This window comes from Zalophus californianus, chromosome 15 (genome assembly GCF_009762305.2).
Source record: "Zalophus californianus isolate mZalCal1 chromosome 15, mZalCal1.pri.v2, whole genome shotgun sequence".
Classification (NCBI taxonomy): Eukaryota; Metazoa; Chordata; class Mammalia; order Carnivora; family Otariidae; genus Zalophus; species Zalophus californianus.
Window position 1 is genome coordinate 59,179,298 of NC_045609.1, and position 15,815 is coordinate 59,195,112.

The 15,815-nt window shown below is 41.1% G+C and overlaps 1 protein-coding gene and 1 pseudogene across 2 annotated transcripts in view; one reads left to right on the forward strand and one right to left on the reverse strand.

Annotated features, from left to right (window-relative positions):
* Nucleotides 1-15,311, forward strand: part of ENTPD7 (ectonucleoside triphosphate diphosphohydrolase 7) — a 39,390-nt gene extending 24,079 nt beyond the window's left edge. For both annotated transcript variants that reach the window (XM_027596851.2, XM_027596852.2), the window contains 5 exons: nucleotides 3,062-3,228; nucleotides 5,819-6,143; nucleotides 8,705-8,790; nucleotides 9,990-10,151; nucleotides 11,571-15,311. In XM_027596851.2, the coding sequence (XP_027452652.1) occupies nucleotides 3,062-3,228; nucleotides 5,819-6,143; nucleotides 8,705-8,790; nucleotides 9,990-10,151; nucleotides 11,571-11,802 (972 nt within the window). In that variant the 3' untranslated portion in view covers nucleotides 11,803-15,311. The remainder of the gene's footprint in view (nucleotides 1-3,061; nucleotides 3,229-5,818; nucleotides 6,144-8,704; nucleotides 8,791-9,989; nucleotides 10,152-11,570) is intronic.
* On the reverse strand, nucleotides 4,398-5,289 carry LOC113923718 (annotated as a pseudogene).
* Nucleotides 15,312-15,815: the final 504 nt, after the last annotated feature.

Here is a 15,815-nt window from a genome sequence, read left to right on the forward strand (position 1 = left end):
TATTTGATACATACTTGTCTATTAAATGTTATTTCCTTTCCCTTGCTTATGATTCCATTCTTGTGCTTCTAATATTCCATACCTGACTAGAGTGTAAAGAATGTATCTCGAAGGAGAAGTTTTATCATAGAGAGGAAAAAGAAATGCAGACAGTTTTTAAGCACCTATTATGGGCAAGGAATAAGACATTATACTGCCCCCAAAAGCTTATAATCTATCAGTGCAGAGAGCCTGTGATAACAGGCAGACCGTGACAGTGCTATCATCTGATCTAAACCAGGGTTTCTCATCGTTGGCACTATTGACGTTCTGGGCTGGATAAGCCTTTGTTGTAGCTGCCCCATGCATAATATGATGTTTAGCAGCATCTCAGGCCTCTACCAGATGCCAGTAATGTCCCCACCCCATTACCCTGCTCCATGAATGGGAGTCGTCCTGGCTTGTTGCCTGGGTCTTGGATGATAGTAGGCTTTTGCCTAGTGGAGGTGGAGGAGGGCCACCTGTATGGAGGCCACAGTATACGCAAGGGCACAAAAGAAGCAGCAAAGAGCCCAGAATGTCCAGGGAGTGGTGAACAGCTCGTTGCAGTGTATGGTTTTCCAGTGCAGTGTAGCTAAGTCTAGGAAGATCAGATGAAGTTAGACGGTGAGGAGTCTTAGGTTCCATGCTAGGGAATTTCACTTTTATATCTATAAACGGAGGATAGTTAGCAAAGGTTTTTGAGTAGGGCACTCATATGGACCTCATTTCATCATCTGTGAAGTAATTAAACTAAGGCCCTTTTCAGCTCTGTATTGTGTGACTGATCTAATTGATTTTTTAGGAAAATAATTTTGGTGTCAGTAGGAGAAAGAAATGTAGGTCAGGGAACCTTGGGTGAGAAGTAATAAGGGCTAAACTAGGCATTGTAAGTGGAAATGGAGTGGAGGGGACAGATTTCAAGGGTATTTTGGAATTTAAAAAAACAATGTAATATAATGGTGTGGGTAGGACAGGAAAGGATGGCCAGTGATGCTGAGGTTCCCTCCTAGGTACCTGGTAGGGTAAGGAACCCAGTCACTGAGAGAGACCCCAGGATAAAGGGTGGGTTGATGCTAAGCAAATCAGTATGGTCCGGTGGTTTGCGTGAGAGCGACTTTCTGATCTCTAGCCCAAGTCCTGCGACCAGTGAGTTCAGTTTTGAGTATGTTAGAATTTGAAATATCTGAGGAACATATGTGTTTAAATATCCAGCAAGATTGTTGGAAATGTGGGTTTGATAATCAGCAGGGGTCTGTGCAAGGTTTGGAAATTTGGGGAACTAGGTTGTAAGACATTTTAACTTTAGCCTATATTTGCTAGTATGTCATCAACAGGTAAACTGAAGGCCATGGATCCAGTGAGTGGCACTGATCCTTAAAGTCTTAAACAAATGACTTTTTTGTTTGTGTAGATTTAGAAAGTGACACTTGTGTAGAAAGTATATTTGCAAGCAACAAATTAGATGTATGCATAGCAATATAATGATCTTAAAGATGGATCTCAGTGCTTGGTAAAGAAGGAAAAGAACAATGAGACATAACACAATAGCACTTTACAAAACATAAATAATCCTCAATGCCCAAAGTGATTTTTTTGTACAATTCACAAAGTTGCGCACGTTCACAAAGTAACCCAACTACCTCTATTGAATTCTAGAATGTGTTTATTACGCCCAAAGAAACCCCGCATTCATTAGTAGTCACTTGCCATTCTCTCCTTGTAGCCCTGACAACCAATAATCTGCTTCACTGGGGCATCTGGGTGGCTCAGTTGGTTAAACATCTGCCTTCGGCTCAGGTCCTGATCCCAGGGTCCTGGGATTGAGCCCCGCATCGGGCTCCCTGCTCGTCGGGGAGTCTGCTTCTCCCTCTCCCCCCTCCCCACTTGTGCTCTCTCTCTCTTGCTCTCTCGCTCTCTCAAATAAATAAAATAAAATAAAATAATCTGCTTCACATCTCCTGTGGATTTGCCTGTTCTTAGTATTTCACATAAATGGAATCATACAATATGTGACATCTTGTGTCTGCTTCTTTAACTTAGCAAAATGTTTTCAGGGTTCATCTCTGTTATAGCACGTGTCAGTCCTTCATTTCTCTTCATGGCTGAATAATATTCCATTATATGACCATGCCACATTTTGTTTATCCATTCATCAGTTGATGGACTTTTGGATTTTATTTCCAGTTTTTGGCTATTATGAATAATGCTGCTGTGAACATTCACATACACATGTTTGATTAGTCATAGTTTTCACTCCTCCTGTGTATATACTTAGTGAAATTTCTGGGCACAATAGCATCTTCATAAATTAAAAACAAATACATTCAAAACAATAATTTCATTTTACAACAGTATGTACAAACATACATTACACATTGAAGCACATTAGAATGCTTGCCTGTGGGGAGCGGGAATGGGAGTGGATATGAAGATAAAAGGAAGTAAATAAAACAAAAATGGGGCTTTGCCATAATAATTACCATGAACTGAGGAGTATGATTAATTCAACCCATGTACCTCAAGTTAAAAAAAAAAATAGAGCCCCTTTTCATTGGAGGTCCAGTAAAATGGAACTTTCCCAATCCCAGTCCCTGTCATAGGGAACATTAGATCTTCTTGAATAGTTTTAGAAAAACCCATAGAATAGGTCTCATAATGATCTCCAAAATTCCTTAAATTTATTTTTATCAAAGGATTTTTTTTTCCTGATGATAAAAATAGTACATTCTCATTTTGGAGGATTGGAAAATCAGAAGAATACGTGCAAGAAAATGACATCATCTGTAATAATGATTCTACCTTCTGTAGAACTACAGCTAGTGTTGTAGTCTCTAATTTGGCATTTAGTCTCTGTACTGTTTTATGTAGGCTTGTCACTTTGTGTCTTTGTTGAAAATAATGCTGTAAGAATGAGAGAATGCTATAAGATATCTTAAAGAGTAGTTATAGCACATGAAGACTGGTGTATTAGTGATGTCATAGCTTTCTGTCAATCAGCCAAAACTAAGATTCCCTTTTTTCGCTTTACATTGTATTATAGGAAGAAGCAGCAAAGATCCTGTTGGCTGAATTCAACCTGGGCTGTGATGTGCAACATACTGAACACGTGTATAGGGTTTATGTCACGACCTTTCTGGGTTTTGGGGGCAACTTTGCCCGGCAGCGCTATGAAGACCTTGTGCTGAATGAAACCCTTACCAAAAATAGGTATGTCGACATGGGGATCTGTGCCTCTGAAATAGAATGTCATCAGGGTGCAGATACTAGGAAGAAATACTCCTATCCTACTACGATAGATATGTCCTTGCTTCCTCCTTCTTCCTGACCACTCCTGCCAATGGGGTAGTATTGCTTAAGAGACCCTGTATTAGTAGTCCCACTCAATCTAGGTGAGGGTGCATTCTGGTCAGACCCAAAAAAGTCTAGCAGCTTATTGGGACCTCTTGCAGTGTCCTGTTTCAGAAATGGTATCATAGGATAAATGAAATTAAGTTCCTTTTTTTTTTTTTAAGAATTTTTTAAAAACTTTAGAGAGAGAGAGAGAGCAAGCACAAGCAGGGGGAGCGGCAGGCAGAGAGAGAGGGAGAAGCAGGCTCCCTGCTGAGCAGGGAGCCCGATGCAAGGCTCGATCCCAGGATCCTGGGATCATTAACTGAGCTGAAGGCAGACACTTAACTGACTGAGCCACCCACGCGTCCCAGTGAGATTAAGTTCTTAATTTATAATGTGCAATGTAGTGTAGCTCTTAGCAGTTCCCTCTACATGGAAGATGTATTTGATGAATTACAGTGGAGTTGCATCTTATGTGGGAGTGAGGTCCATAGTGTGCATAAAAGAATAAAAAGCATGTGAAGTCAGAATTAATCTTTACATTGCTCTCTCATTAAGTCCAGAACAGCCAGTTTGCTCTGCAGCATGGACAGATCACAGACTCTTCATTTGAGTACCCCGTGAAGTATTTAGGCCATAATGTACAAATAGTTGTGAGACTTTCTTTATTTAAAATTATTGTATCATTACGTGCAGTGAAGGAAGCATAATAGACAGCAGAGTTTTTTTCACCATAAAATTATTCACCCCCATTTGTTTTGCTAGAAACACTAATTTGAAGAAGTACCAGTATAGCCTATTTATAATAACTTTTCCACAGCAGTTGTCTTATATTGGGACCATATTAAAGAAAATACTGTCTCATAATTCTTTTTTGTTTTTGTGAGTCTCAACTACCAGGAGTTTACAGTATTTTGGGAGAATCCTGTTACCGCAGATGATTGATGAATGCATTAAAATCCGTCAGTGTGTTTGCATTCTGAAAATACTCTCACATCTGTACTCCTGTTGCTTGGGCTGCCGGCACCGCAGCATCTGGAGAACAGTTATGAGAGTTTCACACCAATTTTGTTGTGGTCCTTCTTTGTTAGCTGCTGTGCTTCCTTTTCCATTTCCTTCCTTTGTTGTTCTGCTGCCCTTTTCTCTTTGCTGTTTTCTGCTCAGAACTTGCCAGGCTGCATCATCATCCTCCCATGCACTGGTATTTTCTTGCCATGTTTCTAAGTTCCTAATTCAGAAGATTTATTCTTCATCTCGTGTAGCTTCTAATCTACTAGAGAAACCTGTGCTTCCTGGGATGTCAGAACATAATAGTTCCTTCCTCTTCTTCTTTTTTTTTTTTTTAAGAGAGAGTGAGAGAGCAAACAGGGGTGGAGGTAGGGGGAGAGGGAGAGAGAGAATCTCAAGCAGGCCCCATGCCCAGTGCAGAGCCTGATGGGGGGTTTGATCTCATGACCCTGAGATCATGACCTGAGCCAAATCAAGAGTCGGATGCTCAACTGACTGAGCCACCCAGGCGCCCCTGGTTCTTTCTTCTTAATATGATTTTCTGACATTGTTTTGTTTTGTTTTGTTTTGTTTTTTCTATAGTTGGTGTCACATCCTTAAAATAAGTTCCAGTCGTTCCAAAGCATTTTGTGGTGTTGCCACATTCCCACTCCCTCCTTTAGTCTTTACCCTTGTGGGGGCATCTTCATCCCAGGAAGTCCACTCTTCAACATGTGTCTCTTCAGGAACTGGTGAATAATTAACCATGGTTGGCAACATTATTTGGTCTTCACTTAATTTCTGTTCTCGGCCAGATCTGTATTTCATCCCCTTAGGAATGGGAATTTTGTTGCTGGGCAAAGTACTGACTTGAAACAGCCAGAACTGTGTGACGGCTACGGTGGGGATGAGAACCTGCCCCTCCCCCCGTCCCTGCGAGGGGCCGGGCATATCCTTCCTATTGCCGGCAGTTATTACTGCACCACCGACAAGGTCCCCTCCTCAGGAGCCTCTCCCGGGCCTTCCTTCTTCACCTCCTCCCAGGGTTTTGTTGAACGTTAGAACTGCACTCGGTGTGGTGAGATCTTGACACTTTTAAGAGACCAGTGGGAATGAAGACTAGATTGAGACCCGCAGATTAACATTTCCAGTTTCACTCTGCACTGGGAGATGTACACGAGGACTGAACGGTTGGACAAAATTTGATCACTGCCATAATTCTCTCCTTTCTTTCCTTCCTTCCTTCCTTCCTTCCTTCCTTCCTTCCTTCCTTCTTTCCACTAAATTGAATTTGCTTAAGGTAAATTTTGATGTGTTACGACTGATGCTAAAACTCCATTCTTGTTTCTAGGGATGCCATGTAAAACAACAAGATAATCTGTGAAGCACATTCTTAGACCAAGTTTCTTAAACTAGGTGTTTCCTAGAAGAGGGTGAGTACATTAGTGATGTGTTTTGTGTGTTTTTGTCATTGTGACAGGTTGCTGGGCCAGAAGACTGGTCTGAGTCCAGACAATCCATTTCTGGATCCCTGCCTGCCTGTGGGCCTCACAGATGTGGTGGAGAGGAACAGCCAGGTGCTGCACATCCGAGGAAGAGGAGACTGGGCCTCTTGTGGGGCGATGCTGAGCCCCCTGCTGGCTCGCTCCAACACCAGCCAGGCCTCGCTGAATGGCATCTACCAGTCGCCAATTGACTTCAACAACAGCGAGTTCTACGGTTTCTCTGAGTTTTTTTACTGTACAGAGGATGTGTTACGCATTGGTGGCCACTATCATGGGCCAACGTTTGCCAAGGCTGCCCAGGTAAATTATTTATAATAAAGATAACTCACGCCAGCTGCAGCCATTTATTGGATGCCTAACTTTGTATCAGATGCTGTTCAAAGAGCTTTGCATGCCTGATCTCACTGGATTCTTCGCAGGGGCCCTCTGAGCCCTCGTTTTATAGATGAGAAAGTGGACTCAAAAGTTAAGGAACCCGCTGTGCCGGACTGTCTTCTAGTTCATTAAGCTTAGGTTTCCATGCATGTTGTGATCACCCAGATTATCACCCAAGTCCATAATTGTGGTGGCTAATGGTTGTTCCTCTAGTTTTCCAATAATCTTGTTTAATGTTTGTGGACAAAAGTATCATCCCCAGAGATTCTTCCCCTTACTGGGTGTTCTCAGTTGTAATGTGCTTTTGGAGATGATGTCACACAGGTGGGCAAGTGCACTTTCATTTTTTTGGTTTGAGTCATTAGGAGGCCAGAATGGTATATAGGGTCACTTGGAATATTAGAAAGATGTTGGGAAAAGCAATGTCGGTGTAAGTATTATTTAAAACTAAAATGCAGAAGAAATAAAAATTCATTTAGAGCATATCTAGGATGTTAGCAGCTTATAAGCTTAAATCATTAGTTACCTGAACAGGTAAAAGTTTAGCTAGCTTTCTATAGCTCCTTTTTTTAAAAAAGATTTATTTATTTTAGAGTGAGCAGGTAAGCGGGGGGAGGGGCAGAGGGAGAATATAGCTCCTTTAATTTTTTTTTAAGATTTTGTTTATTTGAGAGAGAGAGAGCGTGTGTGCATGCACAGTTGGGGGAGGGGCAGTGGGGGAGGAAGAGGGAGAGAATCTCAAGCAGACTCCACACTGAGCACAGAGCCCAGTGTGGGGCTCGATCCCACGACCCCGAAATCACGACCTGAGCCGAAACCAAGAGTGTGATATTCAACAGCTGAGCCACCCAGGCGCCCAATCTCCTTCTTTAATTTAGATTCATTTCTGAAGTTTTGCCTATCTTTCTGATCTCTCTTTTAGCGCAGAAACTTATGGGAAGAATCTGTCCTTATATTTTTATTCTTTCCTTTCTGCTTTGTTACAGTTCTCTAGGGTTCTCTGGATAGAAGACTTGCAATTTAATAATATCTGTGGGATGCCTGGGTGGCAGTCAGTTAAGCATCTGACTCTTAGTTTCAGCTCAGGTCCTGATCTCAGGGTCATGAGATCAAGCCCCGAGTCAAGCTCTGTGCTCCACACTGAGTCATGAGATTCTCTCTCCCTCTCCTTCTGCCCCTCCCACTCTCTCTCGAAATAAATAAATAAATCTTAAAAAAATATATATATATTTGTAGTGTGTGTAATATTCTGTTCCCTAAAGGCAGTCCCTAAGAAATATTGAGGGGGCACCTGAGTAGCTCAGTTGGTTAAACATCTGCCTTCAGCTCAGGTCATGATCCCGGGGTCCTGGGATCAAGCCCCATGTTGGACTCCCTGCTCAGTAGGGAGTCTGCTTGTCTCTCTCCTTCTGCCCCCCCAAATGTACTCTCTGTCTCTCAAATAAATAAATAAAATCTTTAAAAAAGAGAGAGAGAAATATTGAGGAAAACCTGGTTTGTATTTGTTCTTCTCCAGCCTCCAGGAATACACTCATATTCCTTTTCCTTTCCAGCATCCAGGGCTCTCTAAATGTCCATGGCCCACATCTTTCTCTCACTTTAAAACTTCTTCAGATTCTATTCCCTTGAACACCAAAGGGCTCAAGTTATTGCTTGCCCAAGTTGCTAGTGGCTTAATATGTTCTCTTTCCCAGGTAAAAGAGATAATTTTGTTCTTTTTTTTACTTTGACTCAACTGTTACTTTCCCAGTTATACCTTCCCTAGCAACTATATCCATAACTGCAGCCCTTCCCAATATTACCTGTTTCCCTTTCCTGTGAGCATTTATGTCATCTAACACACTCTGTACGTATGTGTATATGTATATAGGTATGTGTGTGTTGTATGTATGCATGCATATATATGTATTTGGTTACTGTCTGTCTCTTACTACTAGAATGTGAGCTTCATGTTTTGTCTGTTTTGTTCACTGCTAAATCTCCCTGGCACCTAGAATAGCACCTGGCACAAAGTAGACATTGAAGAAATACAAGTTAACTGATCAAACCAGAAGGAATGATTCCTTTGGGGAGAACTACAACATAGAGACAGGCCAGTGGTATAATTTTGACCATTATGTACCATCTACTTTACCTGCTCATGTTAGTCTGACATAGAGCAGAGTGAGGCTCCCTTTGGCTTTGATGTTGCTCTTCCTGGTCCTAACCTTATCCCTGTCTGAAGCTGAAGAGGCTCAGGAGCCATGTTGGGCTGGCTTTGTATTGGACTTGAGGTGATGGGAATAAAAAGGAGACCCGCAGCAGCCTGCATCTGCATTTTAGTACTTGTGTTGCACGGTGTCCAGTGAATGAAGATGGCGTTTCTGTTTTCCTTTGTCAACTAGTAGCCCATGAGTAACTTTAGACATGGAGCAGCTGTGACTGTAGGGAGGTTACAGGGTTTGGCTTTAATTTCACGTTGCAACATTTCTGTGCACTTGTTCCAGGATTACTGTGGCATGGCCTGGTCAGTACTAACTCAGAGATTCAAGAATGGCCTCTTTTCATCACATGCAGATGAGCATCGACTCAAGTAAGTAGCTTCCTTTTCTCCTTTATATTTGGCCTGAACATGTAGATGGCATATTATAATGAGGGAGAGAGAGCAAGTAAGAGCACAGATGTGATTTTATGCTGAAGGAGAATTTGATTATTTTTGATTTTGGTTTTCTGAGCAATAGGGGCTAAAATAGTGAGCCTAGTTTAGTGAAGTCAACGAAAACCAGGGTCACCGCAAGGTTTTCTCTGAGTGGCTTGAAATCAAAAGTGGTGGGGGGCGCCTGGGTGGCTCAGTTGGTTAAGCAACTGCCTTCGGCTCAGGTCATGATCCTGGAGTCCCGGGATCGAGTCCCACGTCGGGCTCCCTGCTCGGCAGGGAGTCTGCTTCTCCCTCTGACCCTCTTCCCTCTCGTGCTCTCTATCTCTCATTCTCTCTCTCAAATAAATAAATAAAATCTTAAAAAAAAAATCAAAAGTGGTGGGTTTTTTAAATTAAAATATGGAACATGCAGAAGGGTAGAAAGAAAAGTAACATAAACCTCACCCAGCTTCAACAAGTGCCAATATTTTGCCAGTTTGGTTTGTCGGTCCTCCCATTTTTGTAAATATTTGTAAAATATCTTAAACATAAACAAAAATAGAAGAGTATCATAAACTTCCGTATGCCTGTCACCCTGTTTCTCTACCAGTGGTTATCAGCTTCTGCCCAATCTTGTTGCATCTATTTTCCCACCCTTCTGCCCTCTTACCGCAGCTGGGTTATTTTGAAGCAAATCCCAGACATCATGTAAGTAGACTTGTAGATACCTCAGCAGGCTCCTTGAAGATAAGGACTCATAAAAAGAAAAGGGGGCACCTGAGTGGCTCAGTTGGTTAAGCGTCCGACTCTTGACCTTGGCTTCAGGGTTGTGAGATTGAGCCCCATATCGGGCTCCGTGCTGGGCATGGAACCTGCTTGGGATTCTCTCTCTTCTTCTCCATCTGCCTCTCCTCTGCCCTCTTTCACTCTAAAAAAAAAGAAAGAAAAAGAAAACAGTCACAATATCACTACTGCGAAAAGGCAGTCCTCACTTTTGCGTTAAACAAGATAAAGTAGGCGCAGGTTTGGCTCCACCTAGAGGCAAGGAAGGTGAAGTAGAGAGAGACCGGTCTTTTTTTGACATCCAGGGGGAGTACATAGAAAACATTAGAATTCTCTTTTCTTCTTTAAAAAAATATTATTTTGTCACACAGATATCAGTGTTTTAAATCGGCTTGGATGTACCAAGTCCTTCATGAAGGATTCCACTTTCCCTATGACTACCCACACCTGCAGACAGCCCAGCTGGTATATGACCGAGAGGTTCAGTGGACACTGGGAGCCATTCTGTATAAAACACGATTCTTACCACTCAGGTAAACTGGACTGAACTGGCATCTTGAGATCAGAGGATGTTGGTTGGTGTCTCAGAATAGGTTTCGTAAGTGACCTTTCTCCCTCAAAAAAGCATCCGAACTAACTCCCTTTATTACTACCCCATGAACTATTATTACTACCCAAGCATGTTGAAACAGAAAGAAGGTTGAGAATTTAATCCGGTGTCTGTTCTTTAGCTTTGCAATTTCAGGAATTCAGTTTTATTTATCCATAATAAATCAGTCTTTAGGATTGAGCTGTTACTTAACTAGTTCTAAGATACTGAGTGGTAAACTAAAATAAAACTAAAATGCCATTCTTTGGTTACTGTAGAAAACATCGGATTAGAGAACTGGGGTAGGCTGTGTGTATAGAGCAGTCTTCCCTAATGGGTAGAGTCACTCTAGAGATCATGTCATTGATTTAGAAGGCTTTTTGGTGGGCCAGAATTAGAACACAGCACATGAGATGCCCTTAGGGGGGGTATTGTCATCAAGCTGTGATAAGCCTGACATCTTGTTCTATGTACCATAAGATATTTGGGAGAAGTTTTAGGTTATCTCTCCCCTGGATTGTTTCAGATACACTAAAATGAATTTTTAATCTTTGCTGCCTGTCTGTCTAACCTCAGAAGAGAGAGGTGAGAGAAGTGGGGAGCTAGAGAGTATGCACTCCGGATGAAGGGCTGAGGACTGCCGTGCAGAAATGCTGTACCAGCATTTGCCAGTTCTCATTTGTCAGGACAAGCCAGAAGTCCATATGTCATAGGCAGACTTTCAGTTTGGAGATTCACATTTTAAGAAAACACTGCAGGTCAAACAAAACAAAAATGGATCTGGTGTCTGGACCAAAGAGCGGCTTCATTCTATGCATGCAGGCTGCTGCACTTTGGCTTACAGGTCTCCTTACTTTTTTCCAGACTACAATACTACTGACCAGGTGACAGATTTCTCTAGATATAGCCTAAATCCTCAGGAAGCACAGTCAATTTTTTTTTTCAAAGATTTAGATACACTCTGATGTCTTGATTGGATTTAGGGGCCACCCTATTCTTGTTAGTACCGTATTTACAGACTGGATGTATGTATTTACAGAATAGTATGGGGTCAATGTTAAGACTAAGGTTATAGATGATCAGTTTTACTGTTCATTTTTTTGCCTTCTAATTCTGTCCCCAGATCCTGGAGGATGTAGGCCCGTGAGGCTTCCTCTGTAGGCCCTGGCAGAGAAAGTACAGGAGGAATCACATAGTGGCCCTCGGGCTGGAGACATTCTTTAGCTTTGCTTGCCCTGTGGAGCTGGTATCCTAGCATATTTGCATGAATAGAATAAATGAGATAACACTGCTGGCCTTTTAAATCAACATAACTGTTTCTCTTTGAAATTAACATGACTTTCCACCTTCCAACTCTTCCTAGGGATCTGCGGCAAGAAGGTGTTCGGCAGGCCCATGGCGGCTGGTTCCGCCTCTCCTTTGTCTACAACCACTATCTCTTCTTCGCCTGTATCCTGGTGGTGCTACTGGCCATCATCCTGTACCTTCTGCGGCTACGCCGAATTCACCACCGACAAACTCGAACCTCGGCTCCACTGGACTTGCTGTGGATTGAGGAGGTGGTGCCCATGATTGGGGTACAGGTAGGGCCGTGAGGCCGGACAAGGACTTGGGGAGCTTGAATACCCCAGAGTTGCTGCCCATTGAATTCCACCACTTTCTTGTACTGGCCTCAGATGCTGCTCTGCCTGACCTTGGGATATTTGGCCTTGGAATTTCTACCTTAATATCTACTTTAATTCCTTTTCAATATCTAGGTCCTCTTCTCTGGGAGAAGCTGTAATTTAGTCTGTGAAGAACTAAATAATGAGAGTTTGGTGCTAACAAAGAGGACCAACCTTAATCCAGTTGAAGCATGCTCCTACCCCTTTATCCGAAAGGTCTGGTGTGGTCCTGGCATCTAGATTTTTCTCCCCTTGCTAAAGCATGAAGTTTGGCATTGGGCAAACTGGAAGCCTGGTTATAACCAAACTGGAGCACCTGATAACAAAGCCGAAGACATTCCAGCAAGTGCAGCAGCCACTTCTTTCTCTGTAACAGAGATATCATTTATGTGGACATCCACACCCTTTCGTAGGGATCCAAGATATTTGCATTTCAGTGGAACAGACATGAACTTCCAGGCAAACAAAACATAGTTTCTTTGCTTACTTGACAAAGAAGTCATTATGAGTGTGGTCCAAGATCCCTGACATAATGTTGCTGATGTTAATTAATTAGTATGTGATTTTAAAAGGTTAGAATCCCTTCTAAGTGAATGATCAAAGACTTTGACAGTATCTTATGTAATACCTGGTATGACCAGGATAGAAAATGTTTCTGTGTCTATGTGCTTCACTGGCTGTTTGGGCATTAATTTTTCTTTTTGAGCCTTAAGTGTGTTTGTAGGATGGAGAAACTGATGGGATTGGAGCTCTGGATTTGTCTGGTTTTAAGTCACTGTCTCTAGGCCTATTTTTATGAGCCCCTTTACAGGAAAATATAAAAAGAGTTCCTTTATTTCACTAAGATCAATACATAGTTTAATACATAGTTTGGGAAGGCATATATTTGGGTTGTTTTTAAAGAAGGAAAGAACAGTATCAGGAGAGTGGGCAAAGGCAATAAAACCCAGGCTCTTATTTATTAATGTTTTCCTGAGAAATAGAAATTTTCTTAATATGACTCTTGGAATGTCTGAAAAGAAGCAAATTCTAAACTTAGGAATACATAGGTAAATCTGTTAATAAGCCACCTGGCAACTTTCAGAACCTTTGTTAAGAGATTGCTCAGTCGTAGAGTGCATTTCCATTAATGAGGAGAGAGAAAAGCCCTATGATTACATTTCATCCACTGCCCTTCAGGAGCCCCGTTCCTCTCCTACATGTAGCCTTTTACCTGAACCTTCCCCAGTGGGATCATCCTCATGCTTTATCCTTTGCTACATGTAGCCTTGAATGCCCCTCCCAAGAATATGCTCCCAGACTTGCAGTGGCTTTGTTTTCCTTTTTGTCACTATATTTTTAGGGCTGACTTTAATGGGGAAAAAAGAATTATTAAAACATAAATTCCATAGTGGGATCAGAAAGGAATTAAATGCTTCATAAAACAGAGAAAAATCAAGATCCTCCTAGAAATAAACTGAGATGAAAATAAGTATACTCTTAGTTGGTAGGTGAAAAGATATGAGTCTTAAATTGTTTTCAAATTAGATAAAAATGGATCTAGCAAAGGGTCTTATAGCTCCCTCTGGAAATATTTTTACTTTTCATTAGGGCTTTATGTCACAGCAATTTCCTTTACTCTTTAAGACTTCTAAATTGCGTTGATTTTCTTTGACTTCTTACCTTTGTATCACTGTGAGTGAACCTTCGCCATATGAGTGCTGCTTATAAATAATGTCAGAATATGTTTTTTGCTAGCCAGTGCCTCCTCAGGTACTCTTTCTTTTTCCCTCATCTTGGTTTCCAAATACTATTTTTGGTTTTCTTGTGAGATCTGGTCAGTGATCTGGTCAAAAGCTACCTAATTTAGCTATTAGTGATCACATTCGTGTGCTCGAAATGAAGCTGAAGCAAGGAGGAGGTGATGAATCTAGTTTGAAAGCTCTTATTAATGAAGTTATTCTTCCTGGTTATAATAATGATAGCTGCCATTTGTTAAGCATTTACTGTGTACCATACACTCTTAAGAATTTTATGTATATTATTTAATCATTATGACAGCCTTTCAGATGGGTATTACTTTTTTGTGTTCTTTTTATAATTGAGAAACTCAGGATATCCTATGCTTATCATTTTTTCAGTGTAAATGTATTTCTTATTCTTAATTTATTTTAATTAGTTCTTGAGTTTTTGTTTAGTGTATTACATCCTGTTTATTATTTTAATATTATAGGATCTAGGCTTGTCTTTGTTACTGTATGACTTTTCAGAGTTCCATGGTATAAATGTAAGAAGGACAAATTTTTATCATATTCCTCAGAAAAACTGAGTATTTCCTGTCGGTGTTGGTTTCTGTTCTTCTTTCATTGCTCCCAATTAACAGTTTTAAATGAAATCTCAGTAGCTAGAGACAGAAGCCATTTATTCTTTGAAGGCCAATTACTTATATTGCTTTCTCATAATCGTCTTGCAAATGGAATCAATCTTGTCTTTAACCCTCTTTAAAGACTTTTTAAGATTTTTTTAAAGATCTGTGTTTGTATTTCTGCATTTTCAGTGGTTTCCCTGTGAAGATATGATTTCATTTAAATTCACATCCCAGCAGTTCCTTTGAATCTTACCAACCAGTCTTCTTGATAACAGCAAAATGAATGCAAATGGTTGTAGTACTTTTATCATTAGTGAGACAGGCCACAAATGTCAAAATCAGAGTCAGTGGCTGATAGGATGTGATGCTTTATTAGTCTTACGATGATGGCACAACCCATCACTTTTCTCTGAATTCTTGTCACTAGGACATAATGAAAATATGTATCGTACCTACGTATATGGCATCACGTTGATTTAAGTTGCAGTTAACTCTAGGCAAAATTATACCATCTTTGTCTCTGTACATTAGCTCCTTGGATTGATTTTCCTTGGTGTAGGGAATTTAGTCACTTTCCAACAACCTTGTCTTAATCTTTCATGTTCTCCAAAGCATTCTGCCTCCCCTTCCCTCAGCCTGACAGCTTTCTTTACCTTCAAAGGCCTTGGGCAGTGATTATTAAAATGTGGTTGATTGAGTCTGTCATGCATTTGCTAAGCTAATCTTTTCAGGTATCACATCTATATTTGTTGTTGTATAGCTGACACAAAACATCGTATTAGCTTCAGGTGTACAACACAATGACTTGATATTTGTATACACTACAAAATGATCACCACAATGAGTCTAGTTTCCTCCTGTCACCATATAAAGTTAACTAACATGCAACTTGGTGTTATTGATTCTAGTCACCATGCTGAACATTACATCCCATGATATGACTTGTTTATTTTATGACCCCCTTCTTCTGTCTTGCCCACCCTCCCTGCTCCCCCGCTCTGGCAACCACCAGTCTGTTCTCTGCATCTATGAGTTTTGTTGTTTCTTCTTGCGTGTTTTAGATTCTACATATAAGTGAAACCATATGGTATTTGTCTTTCTCTGACTTATTTCACTTAGCCGTAATACCCACAGGGTCCATCCATGTCACAAATGGCAAGATTTCATTCTTTTTTATGGCTGAGGTGGTATTCCTTTGTGTGTGTGTGGAGGGGGGTTGTGTGCATCTTCTTTACCCACTCATCTGTCAGCGGGCACTTGGGCTGTTTCCTTATCTTGGGTATTGTGAATGATGCTGCAGTGAACATATGGGTGCATGTACCTTTTCGAATTAGTGCTTTCATTTTCTTCAGATACCTGGAAGTAGACTTGCTGGATCACATGGCAGTTCCATTTTTAGTTTTCTGAGGAACCTTCATACTGTTTTCCCTTATGGTTGCACCAGTATACATTCCCACCGATAGTGCATAATAGTTCCCTTTTCTCTACATCCTCACCAACACTTGGTATTTCTTATCTTTTTGATAATCACCATCCTGACAGATGCAAGATGATATAGCTCATGGTTTTGAGTTGCATTTCTCTGGTAATTACTGAT